Raw genomic sequence first — 14,768 nt, forward strand, 5'->3', positions numbered from 1 at the left:
TGTTTTTCATTTTACTGACTACGGGGTGCTTTTGTGATCTGTTTAGCATATCAAGAGTGTTTTGGAGCCTGGAGCCTGGACCACCCTTGTGGTTTCTCAGTGCTTAAGTACAGGAGTATGCAATTGACTCAGTGCCCGCGGCCCACCCCCTCGTGTAGACCGCGCAGCCTGGACCCTCAGGAGGACGGAGTGTGCTTCCAGCAGTCACTCCCCTCCCCGCCTCATCCCCGTGTGTCGCTCAGCCAATTAAGCACAAATGGAATGTATGTATCCTTCCACTCCTGGGAATGAGTCTGCGTATCAGCGTGCACTTCTCTCTGCGTGTGGTTTGTTAGACAAGCGTCATAGGATCTATGCACTGAAACACAGAGAAGGCTGTCGGTGGTGGCGCTCTGCGGGCTGCGAGGCCCGCGTTCCGCGAAGGAGCCCAGCCCTCGGGAGGATGGCTGATGGCGAAGCCAGCAGCAGAGGCAGACCCTTCTGCTAGGATTTGCGTGCTGGGCCCCGGACGTGGGTTTGCCAATCTAGAATCCGTTGCACTAAGAATGATACCGTGGACAGCTCGACAGGGCTGACAGCAGAGGGCTCCGTTTGTGCGCAGTGGGCTTTTTGTCCTTGTAGGCGGTTTTCTGAGAATCCAATCCACGTTCAGTACAGAGATTCTAGGAAGGAGATGAGCCTTTCCCTAGTGCTGCTTCGTGCTCTGTAGGTTTCCTCTGGCCCTGCTGACGGCCCTCCCATCCCGGCCTGACATTACCTCTGGCACTGTGGTGGAGTGAGGGTCCCAACCAGGGTGCCTCGTGCTGGGGTCAGCGCCCGCCTCGGTCTTGTGTGAGGGCTCCGCGGGGGCGGGGAAGCGCTGTCATGGACACTCGGCCTGGATTTTGGCGGCAACGACAAAGGGGTGACTATTATTTGTGACAATATATACTCAAGAGTGGTGTGTGTGTGTGTGTGTGTGTGTGTGTGTGTGCGTGCGTGTGTGCGCGCGCGCGTGTGTGTGCATGTGGGTGTCCTATTAATGGCATTAGTCTCTCCTTGCTGTATCTATTTTTTTTTGTCTTTTTAAATGACAGAAGCCTCTGCTCTAAAAATGTTGCAATTCCCTGTCACTTCGTTAGCAAGTGGCACCTTCTCCTGTTTGGAAGGACACCAGTACACTCGTGGCTTAAGTTACCGGGAGCGTTCAAGCTAAGGAGGGAACCTTTTCACTAATACACTTTTAAAATCTGAACTTAGGTTAGTTTTCAGTCATTTTTAGGATCATCTCGAACCGTGTGTCTCGAAGGTATGTTTCTACCACTTGCAACAGGATCTCGGTGGTCGGGGCGTTGGCCGTAAAAACGCTGTGACTCCTGTGCTCGCTGCGGCCTCTGGGGTGGCGGCTGGGCATCTGCGTTTTACACCGTCAGCTGGGGGTCCAGGGCTGCCTGGAGTCCGAGAACCTCTAATCTAGAGCCTTCTGGAGAGTGTGCTCCCTCAAGCACTGAGGGCCCAGCAGGGAGGGACTCCCCAGCAATGCAGGGAAACGTTTTCTAAGCGAATACACTGGGCAGGATCACAGGCTGGCAGAAAATGAGACCTAAATTTTTGAAAAATCCTTTTGAAGGAAAAGTTTTCTTTCTAGAGGGCCAGAGTACTTTGAGAAAGGTACTTGTTACAGCCCTGCGCTTGTTTTATAAAACTTTTACTACTTAAAAGCATTCATAAAGCAAATGTCTCCAGCTGGGTTAGCTGCATACCTTTGTACATGTCTGATGGTTCAGAATTCAAATGGCTGTAGTTACAATTTCTCAGGTAAAGAACTGTTTTCCCAAATTTCTACCAATCCCGCCCCCCCCCATTATTAGGATAAATTTTGAGACAGCGTAAAACCTCAAGGTGCAGTAGAATAAGTCCAAGCCCTGTTCGCGTGGAAGCCAAGAGGGGCCCTGCCCGTTCTGTGTGGGTCACGCCCGCCCAGGGCAACCTCGTGGCCGCCGGAGAAGGGCTCCGGGCACCTCCGGCCTCTGCCTGCGTTTGACAGGTTTCCTGAGGCCTGTGCGGGGCTGTGCAAATTGCAGAGGTGTCCACTCGCCGGCTTTGCCTGACCCCACTAAGTAAGGTGTGCCTTGCTTTAAGCAAACTGAATGTGAAAATTATGAAGTAGAAATCTGGATTAATTTCAAAGAAAAACTGGGGTTTATCTCTTCAGAAGAGGTCTCCCAATTAGACCCTTATCCTGGTACTCTTCCTAATATATTTTAAAATATTCACCGTAAGAAAAGTTAACATATTCCCATCCCTTCACCACTTCCTATTACGTTCGACAAGCTCTCACCCTAATAGCTAAGCGATGAAAGAAACCCGGGGGAGCTGCTTCAAGTCGCCGTTTTGTAGGAGAGCCCTTTGGCCCTGCTGAGATTCCATCCTGCTGTTTGTGTACTTATTATAATAAGCTCAGATGTTCCTAGTTCAGATAAATGTTGTAAAGCTGGGCATACCTATACTTTTAGAAAGGGATTGTTTTATTTTGGTTTTGGTTTTCTGTTTTGAGAAGACTTCACATATACACTTGATACTACACTTTAGGGTCTGCTTTCTCTTTTCAAGATTGTGTTGCTTTTTGGTAGTGTCCTCACACTCCCGTGCATGGATGTTTGCACTCTAGAACCACGAGCGATCCCTGGCCACTGCGCTGGCTTCCCCAGGAGGGACTTGTTGGAAGTGGAGTGATTTCCGTGCTGTGTGAGTCTGGCCGTAAGCAGTGCTGTTGTGATGTTTACCCCGGCGTGTGCTCATTAGAAGAGACAGTTGAAGTTCAATTCCTGCAGCAGGGTTGTGGGCGGGTGGGTGTCGATGTTATATTGTATGTTATTTTTATTGTTGTTAAATGCAAATGTTGCTATTTATTGTTTCCTTTCTGCTCTGGTTTCATTTGGCTGATACGGATATTCCAGTGCATGTGGTACCTGATGAATATGATAGAAATTCTTTTCCCCAACTTTTATAAATTACCTAATGTTTACCTGCAAGTTTGCTGGATGATTTATTTTTGAAAGCCACAAATGTAATTTTTCTGGATGAATTGTTTTTTCTTATATACGCAGCAATGTAATTTAACATTGATCTGCAGGGTGACTTAAATTTTATTTTTACAAGGCAGTTTTTCAGTCAGATTATATATTTGATACAATATGTTAAGGGTAGACCGGCCAAGCGTTGTGCAGTTGGGACACCAGACTGTCTCGAGGAGGCCTCTGAAGGCTGGGGCGGCTTCTCTTCGTTGCTTGGCGCCGTGGAAGCACTAGGCTGTTTCATGGAGCCACCCGTCAGGATCTGGATGGAGTCCTTGAGTGGGACTTTGATCTGTTGGGCAGTTCAGAGGATTTTTCATGGGCATTTTCCTACACCTAAGGCAGTTCCATTAGGAGGAGCTTTAGACGTTGACATAATCCAGAGAGTGGACAATCCCAGTGGCCCAGACAAGCCATAGAAATTTCCCTGTGACCTCTCTTTAACTCATCTCTCACGCTCATGAGAAAAGGAATGTACAATGAATAGAAACTTCCTCAGTGTTCATACGCCTCACTTTCAGAATGCAAATACTTTGTATTTTAAGCCCTCCCCCAAAGTAACCAAGAATATTCTCTCTAGCTGCCGTGCCAGCAGTTTCGGCTGCTGTGACGTTTCTCAGTGTAGACACAGTGCACGTGTGACTTCGTAATAGGGCTGTCCGTGTTACACACACATGCTGACTTCTTTTGTAAGGAAAATTTTCAACTCGAAATAATTGCACTGATTTTTTGACAGCTTCCTTTTTATCATGTCCAACTTTGCATCTGCTGTACTTGTTTGAAATGACTGTAAATAGATTTAGGATAGCAGAAATGATGTAATACGATGCGTTGCTTTGTTTTAGTGATCCTGCCACGTTTTTCAGTATTATGTGTTAGAGCCGTGTGGGCTGGCCGCCGCCCTTCCCCCTCTACAGCCATGTGTATGTGTGTGTGTTGACCATTCATGAAGGACAGATTAGCCTCGTTGCTGTCTTTTTCTGGAAGGAAGTTTGCAGTGTATTGGAAGAAGAGTGTGCTCTCTCCTTGCGGTCTGAGATTTAATTCTAAGAGGATTAATTGTAAATCCTTTGAATGCTTCTGGTCTGTTTAATTCCTCGTTATTTGCCATGACTCCCTAAAGCATTTGCTGCTAGCTCCCTCCAGCATTTGACAGCTTGGATAGGAAGCATCTGAACGGCCAATGTTACTAGAGAGTCAGGGCCTCCCTTGCTTCTCTTTGGTCACCCGTCATTTGAAAGCCATGAGGTCGCTGTTATGTCAAAACTGTCATTTGTGGCTTAACCCATAGGTGCCAGGCAGACCTGAAAGGCAGGCTGTTCCTTTAGGCCTCGTGATTTGGCCAGATGAGAAGTGTGTGCTCCAGTCCACAGTGTGTAGTTCTGTCTGTGATCAGGTTACACAGTATCAGACACACAAAGGAGCTTTTCCACCCAAACCAGCCATCTGAGTGTGTGTTAGTGTCGCGTCGATGCCACCTCGGTGCCCTCACTTAGTGCTTTTTTGGATCTTTTGCCATTTTATTGTCTAAAGTGAATGTATTGGCTTAGCCATATCACTACAGAAGGTGGTTTCTAATACCTTTTAGTTTAAAAATAAATAAATAAACGCAGATAAAGGCTACCTCTGAATTCTCAATAGATTCATGTTTGCTTTTAAGTGTAGCTATCCACACTGAAAATAGCCAAAATGTTGCCTGAATCAACTGAATTGTGAACATCTCTCTGTTCAGTTCTGGCTTGAAAATGTGTGTGCCATACTGTGACCCACGGGCAGTCCCCTCCTCCCTCTCTGCGTGTCCAGGGTGGACCAGGGACTCCTCAGGGCTGCCCGGCTCCGAGATGTTAGGACTCTCAGTGGCCAGCAGGAAGGAAACACAAGGGCCTTTCTGCACCGTCCTCAGGTGCAGGGCCGTGTGTGGTGGGACCTGGAAGCGACCCACTGTCCTGGCTTTTCACTTTCCTATTTGACATAAGGAAGCACTTTTTTTTTCTGCTTTACTTATGAATGGGTTGAAAGTGTCTCCTTCTACTCCCTTCTCCCTTTTTGTACACTCTGTAAAATCACAAAGGTGCTTAAACACCGACTCTTGTGCAAATAGTACTTCAGTAGCTGCATGGTTTCAAAATGCAGTGCAGATGTCGTTGACCTTTGACTTGGGAGCCTTGAGTTACTAATCACTCTATACTTTAAAGTGAGCTAAGGTTTGAAAGCAAAAGGTTCTGTTCAAATCCAAGGCCCTTTGCTTGAAAGGAGCACAGGGTCCAGGGCGGCAGCGTCTTGAAGTAGGGGTTCCTGCTGCTGGCGCCCTGGACCAGGATGCCAGCCTGCGGGAAGACTGGCCTGGGAGAGCTCGGCATCACGTGTCATGAACCACTTTGCTGTCAGAAATCTCATCTGCTCGCACGCTGCTGTGGGTTGGTCAGTGTCGCCCCCCTGCTCCTTCACGTCTTTTCTTTAGGTTCCTCGTGTTCTCTCGTCTTCAGAAGGTGAGCTTTTGCTCCCGATCACTTGCGCTGGTTTGCTCCTGAGTTCTGGAGGGACAGTTGGGCGGTGTTGCAGTTGCAGGCGTCTGGGTGTGAGGAGGCGGCTCTGCTCTCTTCTGGGCGCTCATCAGACCTTAACTTTGGCCCAGAGAGGTTCCAGGTGTGCCATTACGAGGAAGTCCTGGCCTTCAACGCCGCGTGCTGCGCTTTAATTCCGAAAGCACCAAGTGTCCTTTGCAGTCTAAGAATGTGTAATTCTGCAGTCGTGCTGTCCTATAGACACAGACCACCCTGAGAAGCGTGGACACTGGGGAGCGTCCGCTACCTCTGCTGACCTGCTTCTGGGGTTGCTGGGCTCCGCTGAAGTGGCCTCATTTTCAGCCAGAAACCCATACAGGGCTTTTCGGGGGCCGCTGCGCGGCGGCCGGCTCCTCGCTTTAGTGATGTCAGCCGTTGACTCAGATCTCCCACCTGCTTTCTGCACTCATGTCCCCAGCGTCCCGACGTGGGCCTCCCCCAGCATCTTTGCGTTCATGAAAGATCATTAAAGATGAGGGAACTGAAGATTACTGGTGCTTTTGTTAATACTTTTCTGTCTTATTGGTTGATGTGAAAAATTCAGGTGCGTTAGATCTTTAAACGCCCTTGGTGGTGTGACTGTAGGCTTGGGTCCTCACCTCACCCCCCTTCTTTAGGCGGTTGGAGGAGGCTGAATGATCTCCTAGTTACAACTTCCTTGGCCTCAAGTAGTTCAGAGTTAAAGCTACAACACCAAATATTGACTCCTCCCCCCCCCCCCCCCAAGTGTCTCCAGGAGCTCGATGTTCAGGCCAACCTCATTCGGTACTTCCGGAATCTTCAAGGTCCTCAGAACCATGAGTTGATGCTAGGAATGTGCCCCCTCGCCGCCCACCACCACCTACCGGGCTGGGGGGGGGGGGGGTGCGATGCGGATGGGCTGCCCGGCCCCGCTGGACGGAACTGGGGGGCCCAGGGCTCCTCTGGACTCTGGAGATGCTGGGAACGATGCTGCGGGGTGGGAGAGGGCAGCCCCTCTGACCCAGGGGGCAGGCGGTGCCCAGGCCTCCCCTGGCCTCCAGAGGCCAGGGGTGCCAGACTGAACGTGTTCTGGAGACCCCGTCTCAGCCTCCGTGCCTTTCAAGTCCAGTCCTCAGTGTTCTTTCGAAACCACGGTGCGGCTGCGTTGTTGGGAAGGAAGCCTGGCCCGGCGCACGCTCAGGCACCGGCGCTCTGCCTTGGAAGCCGCACCGCTCCTCGGCTCCTGGGCACTGGCTCCTGCAGGAAATCGCCGGGTTCTGGCCGCGTGGCTCCTCCCAGGCCCTGAGCACGTCCGTCCACAGGACCCCGCTCCCAGTCGGGTGCTGACCGTGACCGCCGGCAAACCTGGGGGGTTTGTTCTCAAGGTCACTCAATGAGAATGTCGAGCGTAATGGAACTAGATTGTTTTCAAAAAGGAATTGGAATCGGAGTCCTGTCTTTGTAAAATGCGTGGGAAGTCCTCAGATGTCAGGTGCCATTTCAGTTGTCGGAGTGCCCCGCGTTGTTGTTGTTTTGTGACGTGCTGGGAAACTGCTTCCTCGGGAGTGGTGTCACCTGGAGCTGTGCACGGAGGACTCGGGTTTTGATGTCTCGAAGATGCGGGTTTTAGCTCTGACTTTTCCAAGCCAGGTATTGAGTTGAGCAGTTTTCTTGGCCGACGGTCTAGTTAAAAGCCACCCTTCTCTGTCAGTGGATGGTTTTAAGCGGGGGAAATAGCCCAGTGTTACTTATTTTAAACTGTCTAGAAAAGCCTTCAAGGTGGCAGCTCTTGGCCCTTCCGTCTCCCCCATATCCTCTGTTCTGAAAGGCAGAGGCACCAGGCACCGGGCGGGCTGCGGGCGGCTTTGGGGGGTCGTAACACAGCGATGACGTGGGCTCCTCTTCAAAGCCAAATAGACACGCGACTAAAACCCTGGAAGTCTGCGGTTTAGCACTGAACTGAAATTCGCCTCCTGAGTTTGATAGTGGATTTTACATGTAGTTGTTGAAGGTATAAATTCATGTTTTGTAACTGTAGCGGCAAGTGAGTTTTTACTTTTTAAAAAGTTTTAAGGGAATAATTGTAAGTTTCTGTGCAGCAAAGTGGCTAATTATTCATTAAATACAAGAATGTAGTGTCTAAATCCAGATTTTTTCTTACCTCTGGTACACTTCAGATTACTTACCTAATATGTATTGAGGGGTTTTAACCCTGAGTTTTATCGACTTTTCTAGTTTTATTTTATTTTTATAAAATAATTGAAAAAAACAAAAATGAATTCAAAAGTCCCATAGGTAGATCTTGCCCCTTCTTAATTTTCTCCCACAAAAAAAATTTTAGAAGACATTTTGAATCAAAATGTATTATGACCATTTAAAGTTTACTGTTTTCTAAGAAGCTGAGCAGCTAAAGGGCCTCACTTCAGGTGGTACTGTGCGTACTGTCTGCGGACTCGTTTACCTGTGCGGTGGGTCTACGTGACGATGTCTTGTGCTTGCAGTATAGAAGCCGTGCAGTGCTGTTCCTGTATAAACTAGTTCCTGTATAAACTAGTATTTATGTACATTGGCCTCTCTGTATAACTTTTCATTTGCTTACATGAATTGTAAAATTAAATATAAAATTATAGTACCTGCTAAATACAAATCTGAGGCTTCCTGTCCTTGTCTTTAGTTTAATACCATTCTGTGTGTTTTGAGGATGTCCAATGCTTGCATGATGGTAGGTGGTAATGCCACTTTAAATTAAGCCTTAATCAGATGTTAAATTTGTAAGTTTCACAGTATGCAAAAATATTAGGCAGAATGAGTTTAAACTGTTCAGATCAAGATGCTATATCATAACTCAACAAGTCTTTTCTCCAGAGTTATAAAGGGAAACTTTCAGTGATACAGCTCTGTCTCGCGCTCTCTCTCTCTCTCTCTCTCTCGCTCTCTCGCTCTCGCTCTGTTTCTGGTCTGGCTTGGCTGTTGCCATTGCTTGATGAAAATGGACCATTGTGCATTTCTGTGGCAGTCAGTCAAAAAGACCTGTTCTGAAAGTCTTGAGACTTTTTCAGGGTTATTTTGAAATGTTTGATTTTTTTTCCCTCCAGTCTGAGATGTATTTATGGCTGATGAAGAGCATGATTTAGGCACAAACCTTTGCAAACCTGCTCATGTTCTAAGCTTTCTTCCGGTAGTGCCACCTGTCATTGCTTCTGCATATGATTAAATGGATTTTTGTTTTTGTAAAAGCATCTTAAATTTAGACATAAAATGGAGGGGACCCAGCTTTCTTTACAATGTGGATCTACCTCAGTTAAACAGTTGGGTGCTATTTACTAAGTCTGTCAAATTGAATTGGAAAAAGTAACAAAACAGTGAACTATAACTCCACACAAAGCTTGAAATCATAATTTCCGTTTATTTAATAATATCTATTTATTTTGTGCCTTTTGTGTTGAATCCTAATGCATTGAAAAAATCAGTATGAAATTAAATATTTTATATTGTACATGGGGAGAAAAAGCCCAATTGGCCATGGAATTTGATAGATCACCCCAGCCAACTAAACACTAACGTATACTGGAATCCCAACTGCCCTCTTGTGAAAAGAAACATAGGATTATGTCCAAGAGCAAATTTGACATTTTACAAGCAAATTCCAGACTCTTCTACGCATATATTTGTAGCTATCACTTCATTTTCTGTGCCAATGAAGGGGCGACCAAAAACAACTCACAAACACTCTTGTCATTGCTTTTTCACCACACGTGCCCTCCTGGCCTTCCTCTGGCGTATTTTATAAGTTTATTTCATAAGCAGCGAATGGACTATTGTTGATTTCATCTCTCCCACCCTCCTGGTGTGGGTGTTGGTGACCATAGACAGAGGAAGGGAGGGCCGCTGGCCGTGGAAGGGGGGGGAGGGGTGGGGTGCTGCCTGCAGCAGCAGCCCCAGGGTTTCTGTAAGTTAGGAAAGCTTTCTGGCAGGTGAGAAAATCGGGTAGATCGATGACTTTCCATGCTTTTATATTTGGCAGTTTACAAGTCTAGACTTTTCCTACTATGGCAATCTTTTTTAACTTAATTCTTTGGAGGTAACACAATATTTTGGAGTCTTAAGAATTTGATTTTATACCAATAAGAAATAAAAATTAGGGATCTTTCCTGTAGTATATAGTTTTACTATTTTAAAGAGATCTCTGAATTTTACAAGAGAACCAACATTCCTTAGTGGCATAACTTTGAAAGTTGATTTGGGAGGCTTTTCGCTTCAGGATCTCAAAAAAATTGGGATGATTCTAGTTAAATGTTTTTAATTTTTAAAATTCCATCAGGTCAATACTTAAGCTATATTTTGTAAAGAGTAAATCATCCTTTAGTATGCTGCATGTAAAGATCAGCGTTGTTGCACTTTCTCAATAATAATAAATGCCCTACAATTGGCTCACCAGTAAGCATTTTGTTTTTTACCTAACAAGAGTACTTTGGGGCAGGTGATTAAATTTATATAGGTACCTCAAGAAAAAGAACCTGAATATGCTGCATTTTGTTTCTTTAGCTTTTATACGTAGCATTTTGTTCTGCTCTTATGATTTTGTTTAGATATATGCTTTTTGGACCCCAGTAGACTGTTAAAAGAGATTTTAAAGTTACTCTTGTAGGGATACAGTATCTTTTTTTTTTTTTTTTTTTTTTTAACGTACTGCAATATCTGGTTCAAAGGTTGCCCACCAGGAGATTAATACTTTATACCCAAATACACCTGAGAAAAAGGATACCATGTTTATAAGCAGACAATAATGTTCCCAATCCTTTCTGTTCATGCTGCTTTCTTAATTCTTTTCTCCATATCATCAAGAGGTTGGACGACTTATTTCTAAGGTCAGACTTAAACATCATAGCATCTTAATGTTTTCAACACAGACCTCACAAAATTGCCATTGAGTAAGTAGCATGATCCTAAAGGTATTGCTGGCACTAGGCAGCCGGATCCATCTGGGCTCTGAAGAGCCGGTCTTCACACTTCTCTGTTCCCCAGCACTCACCCCAGACTGAACAGACGGGGAGTGGTCTTGATTGACAAAGATTAAACTGGTGAAGAAAGCTAAAGGCTGAGACACTGAGCATCTATTGTCGTGTTTAAGCTTAGCTGGGTCCTTTAGAGTTTGTTTTACAGCTTACTAGGTTAAGTAGTTTGCACTATTTTTGCAATAAATTCATGGAAAACCTAACAGTTACTTGTTTTGTTTCTTACTGTGTGTATATAAACTAATACTAAAAAGTTTGGCATAGTGTTTTTTTCACCTCCTTACATAACCCTTAACATGCACAGAATGCTGTAAATCTGATACAATATGATGTGAATGATATTTTATAAAGTTATTTTGTATGGTGTCAATTTTGTTTTGCCTCATAGTATGTCAGCAAAAAATAAAATAAAATTCCTCGTATTTACAGCTGCCTCGCCCAGAGATCTTCTGTTTACTCACATATTTATTTGGGGACTTCCTTCCATACGGGTTAAGGTTCCAGGCTTCTGAGGTGGAAGCACGCCTTTGGTGATAGAAGTCTAGAGCCTTATTCCATACGTTGGGCCCCTGAGAATTCGGGGTCTGGGGATAAAAGCATCAGGAATGAATTGAACAAATGTGGTACCTAGGATGAGCTGGGTGTTCCTACTCTAGCAGCCATAAGAAGAAGAAAAGAAGTCATTGAGCTAAACCCCAATCGAGTGCAAAGCCCTGAGCTCCATGTTGCATGGGAATCAAAGCTGACCATATCTGGGATTCTGGGCCTGGTGACCTCCCTCTGGGCGGTGTTTGACTTCTGTCTGTACTGAAAGAATATGTGGTGTTGGGAAAGGAAAGGAGGGTTGGGTTAAGAAAACCAAAAAAATAGCGGAAAATCCCTAGGATGCACATTGTTGCTAAAGCAGGCCAAAGTTCTTGTTTTGAAACAGCCAAAGCTATTTTCTGATTTTTACGCAAAATGTTTTTAAGAAAAGAATAGGGCTTCCCTGGTGGCGCAGTGGTTAAGAATCCGCCTGCCAACGCAGGGGACACAGGTTCAAGCCCTGGTTCGGGAAGATCCCACATGCCGCGGAGCAACTAAGCCCGTGCGCCACAACTACTGAGCCTGCGCTCTAGAGCCCGTGAGCCACAACTACTGAGCCTGCGTGCCACAACTACTGAAGCCCACGCACCTAGAGCCCGTGCTCTGCTACGAGAAGCCACCACAATGGGAAGCACGCACACCACAACGAAGAGTAGCCCCTGCTCACCGCAACTAGAGAAAGCCCGCGCGCAGCAACAAAGACCCAACGCAGCCAAAGATAAATAAGTAAAATAGAGAATGTGTTCATTACAGACAATGTAAAAATTCAGATAAACATAAAGATAGAAACTGTAAATTATCTGTAATCACAACACTGAGAGGTAGTTACTCTTAGCACTCTGGTGTATTCTGTTCCAGGCTTTTTTTTTCCCCTAATAAAATCAAGATGTAGTTCTCTCTTTTTTTCTTTTCCCCTTAATGTATACAGGACCTAGTACTTCTTACTTCTTGGTATCCAAAACCACAAAGCATCTTGGTGCCCACAGGCCTTGGGACATGCTAGCTGAAACTGAAAGAATACACACAAACTGCTGAGAGACCTACAGTATCCTTACTTAATAAATATGGCCTTACGTTGTTACATTCCCGTTATCTCACTATCATTCAGTGGATGGCCAGAGCAGTCATGATCTGACTGTGAAAACCTAAGTGTAAAAACAGCGTACGATGATGTGACGTTATGTGAATTAGGAAAAGATTTCACAAAAGAAAACAGCTCCTTGATCAGAGGACGTACAAGGGATCTTTACGCGCCACAGAGGACAAGGAGCCCATCTCAGCAGGAATGGAAGGTTAATGTAGGAAAACAGTAGGATACAAAGCAGAGTAAGACCAGTGTCCAGGGCCTCAACTGCCAAGTTAAGAATTGACCCCGTTGACAGTGCAGAGAAAACCACACTGTTTAAGCTCCAGTGAAGAGTGTAGTCTGGGATTTGAATCCTAGTTCCACCACTTCCTAGGTGTGCCTTGGACTAGTTCCTTAACCTGAGCTTTCATTCTCTTCTTTGCAAAATATGGATACTTTGCAAGTCGTGAAGTTTAGATGAAAGTGCACAATGCACACAGAAGAGGCTCAGCCCCCAATGGCTACTCCAATATCAGCTGTTATTAACGCTTCTTACCAGGAAAAAAAGATTAATCTTCATAAAATTGTTTTGATGATCTGATAGCAGCATGCACGATGGGAAGAGGAAACAGGCTGTAAAGATGGTGAGGAAACCAGTTAGGAAGCTACTGTACTAGACTAGCATGCGGTTTAAGAAGGAACTGAGAAGGATGAACGCTCCCTACATAATTGGATCTGAAGGGCTTATGACAGGTTAAGGATGTTTCAGCTGGTTACACACAAAAACCATTTTTCCTGGGCATTTCTTAAACAGCATCACGTTATTATAGGCAGAGGTACTGAAGGCAGTTCGGCATTTGAAAGACACTGACACAGGAGATCTTTGTGACTCTGGGTTTGGTGACAAGTTTTTATATACAACAAGAAAAGCATGATCCCCAAAGGAACAAAGTGATAAAATGGACTTCCTCAAAATTAAGAATTTCTCAAAAAAATAATTTCTGTTCTTTGAACAATGCTGTGAAGAGAATGAAAAGACAAGCCACAGGCAGGTAGGAAATATTTGCAAATCACATAATCTAGCAAAGGACTTGTATTCAGAACATATAAAACTCTGAAACCCCAACAAAAAGAAAATAACCCAGTAAAAAGATGAGCAAAAGATCTGGACAGTTCAAAGAAAATATATAGACAGTAAACAAGCAAATGAAAAGATGTTCAACATTATTTGTCATTAGAAAAATGCAAATTAAAACCAACACCCACTAAAATGGCTAAAATTAAAGCAATAAAAACTGATGCCGAGTTTTGCAGAGGATGCAGAGCAGCTGAAGCTCTGGTTCACTGCTGGTGGGAATGCAAAATAGTACAGACGCTTTAGAACACAGTTTGGTGGTTTCTGGTAAAATGAAGTATGCAATTCCACCGAAGTGAAATGAAGTCGTATGGTCACTCAAAACCTGTGCCAAAGGCTTATAGGGCTTTATCTGTAATCATCAAAACCGGAAACAAGAAAAATTTTTGAGATTTTTAAGAGGAAAAAAAGGGAGAAAAAGAAAAAACAGGAAACAACCCAAATTGGGAATTATCCATTCACCTGTGGAATGGATAAACAAATGGTATATCCATACAAAGGAATGCTACTCAGCAATAAAAAAGAACAGACTGCCACTACCTGCAACAACATGGATGAATCTCAAATGCACTCTGCTAAATATAAAAAAGTCAGATTCAAAGGCTACTACTATGTGATTCCATTTATATGACGCTTTGGAAAGATGGGTGGGCAAACCATGGTCTGTGGGTCAAATGTGGCCTGCTGTGTTTCTGTATGGCCTATAAGCTAATAATGGCTTTTACATTCTGAAATGGTTGAAAACAAGGCAAAAGATTTCATGACACATTAAAATTATATAAAATTTAAATTTCAGTGTCCAGAAATAAAGTTTTCTTGACGTACAGCCACGCTCATCCCTGTATGTGTTGACTGTGGCTGCTTTTGAACTACAACAGCAGAGTTGACTAGTTGTGACAGAGATTATGTAGCCCATAAAACTTCAAGTATTTTCCACATGGCCCTTTCCAGAAAACGTCTGCTGACTCCTCCTCTGGGGGCAGAGAACAGCTAGATCAGTGGCTGCCAAGGTAAAGGGTAGGAAGGAGTTTAACCATGAGGGAATTTGGGGGAGGTGACAGAACTGTTGTATCTTAATTGTGGTGGTGGTTACATGACTCTGCATCTGTCAAAACTCAGAACTGTACACCAAAAAGTGGATTTTAAAATAAATTTTAAAAACAAGAGGGACAGAAAACATCAGTGATTGATTGCCTGGGGATAAGGGAAGGAACTAACTCCAAGGGTATACAGAGGAATGTTTGGGGTGATGGAACTGTTCTATATATTGATTGCTTACACAACCAACAGAATGGACATTAAAGGGTGATTCTACTGGATGAAAATTCGAACTCAATTGGAAGAAAAAAAAGAAAAGGCAAAAGCCAAAATTTACCCTATGTGAAA

The 14,768-nt window shown here is 44.7% G+C and overlaps 1 protein-coding gene across 1 annotated transcript in view; it reads left to right on the forward strand.

Annotated features, from left to right (window-relative positions):
* Window positions 1-11,024, forward strand: part of AGO2 (argonaute RISC catalytic component 2) — a 108,455-nt gene extending 97,431 nt beyond the window's left edge. Inside the window, exon 20 of the mRNA XM_067712808.1 lies at window positions 47-11,024. Coding sequence (XP_067568909.1) covers window positions 47-291 — 245 coding nt within the window. The 3' untranslated portion in view covers window positions 292-11,024. The remainder of the gene's footprint in view (window positions 1-46) is intronic.
* The last annotated feature ends 3,744 nt before the right edge of the window (window positions 11,025-14,768 follow it).

This window comes from Pseudorca crassidens, chromosome 17, assembly GCF_039906515.1.
Source record: "Pseudorca crassidens isolate mPseCra1 chromosome 17, mPseCra1.hap1, whole genome shotgun sequence".
In the NCBI taxonomy this organism is placed as follows: Eukaryota; Metazoa; Chordata; class Mammalia; order Artiodactyla; family Delphinidae; genus Pseudorca; species Pseudorca crassidens.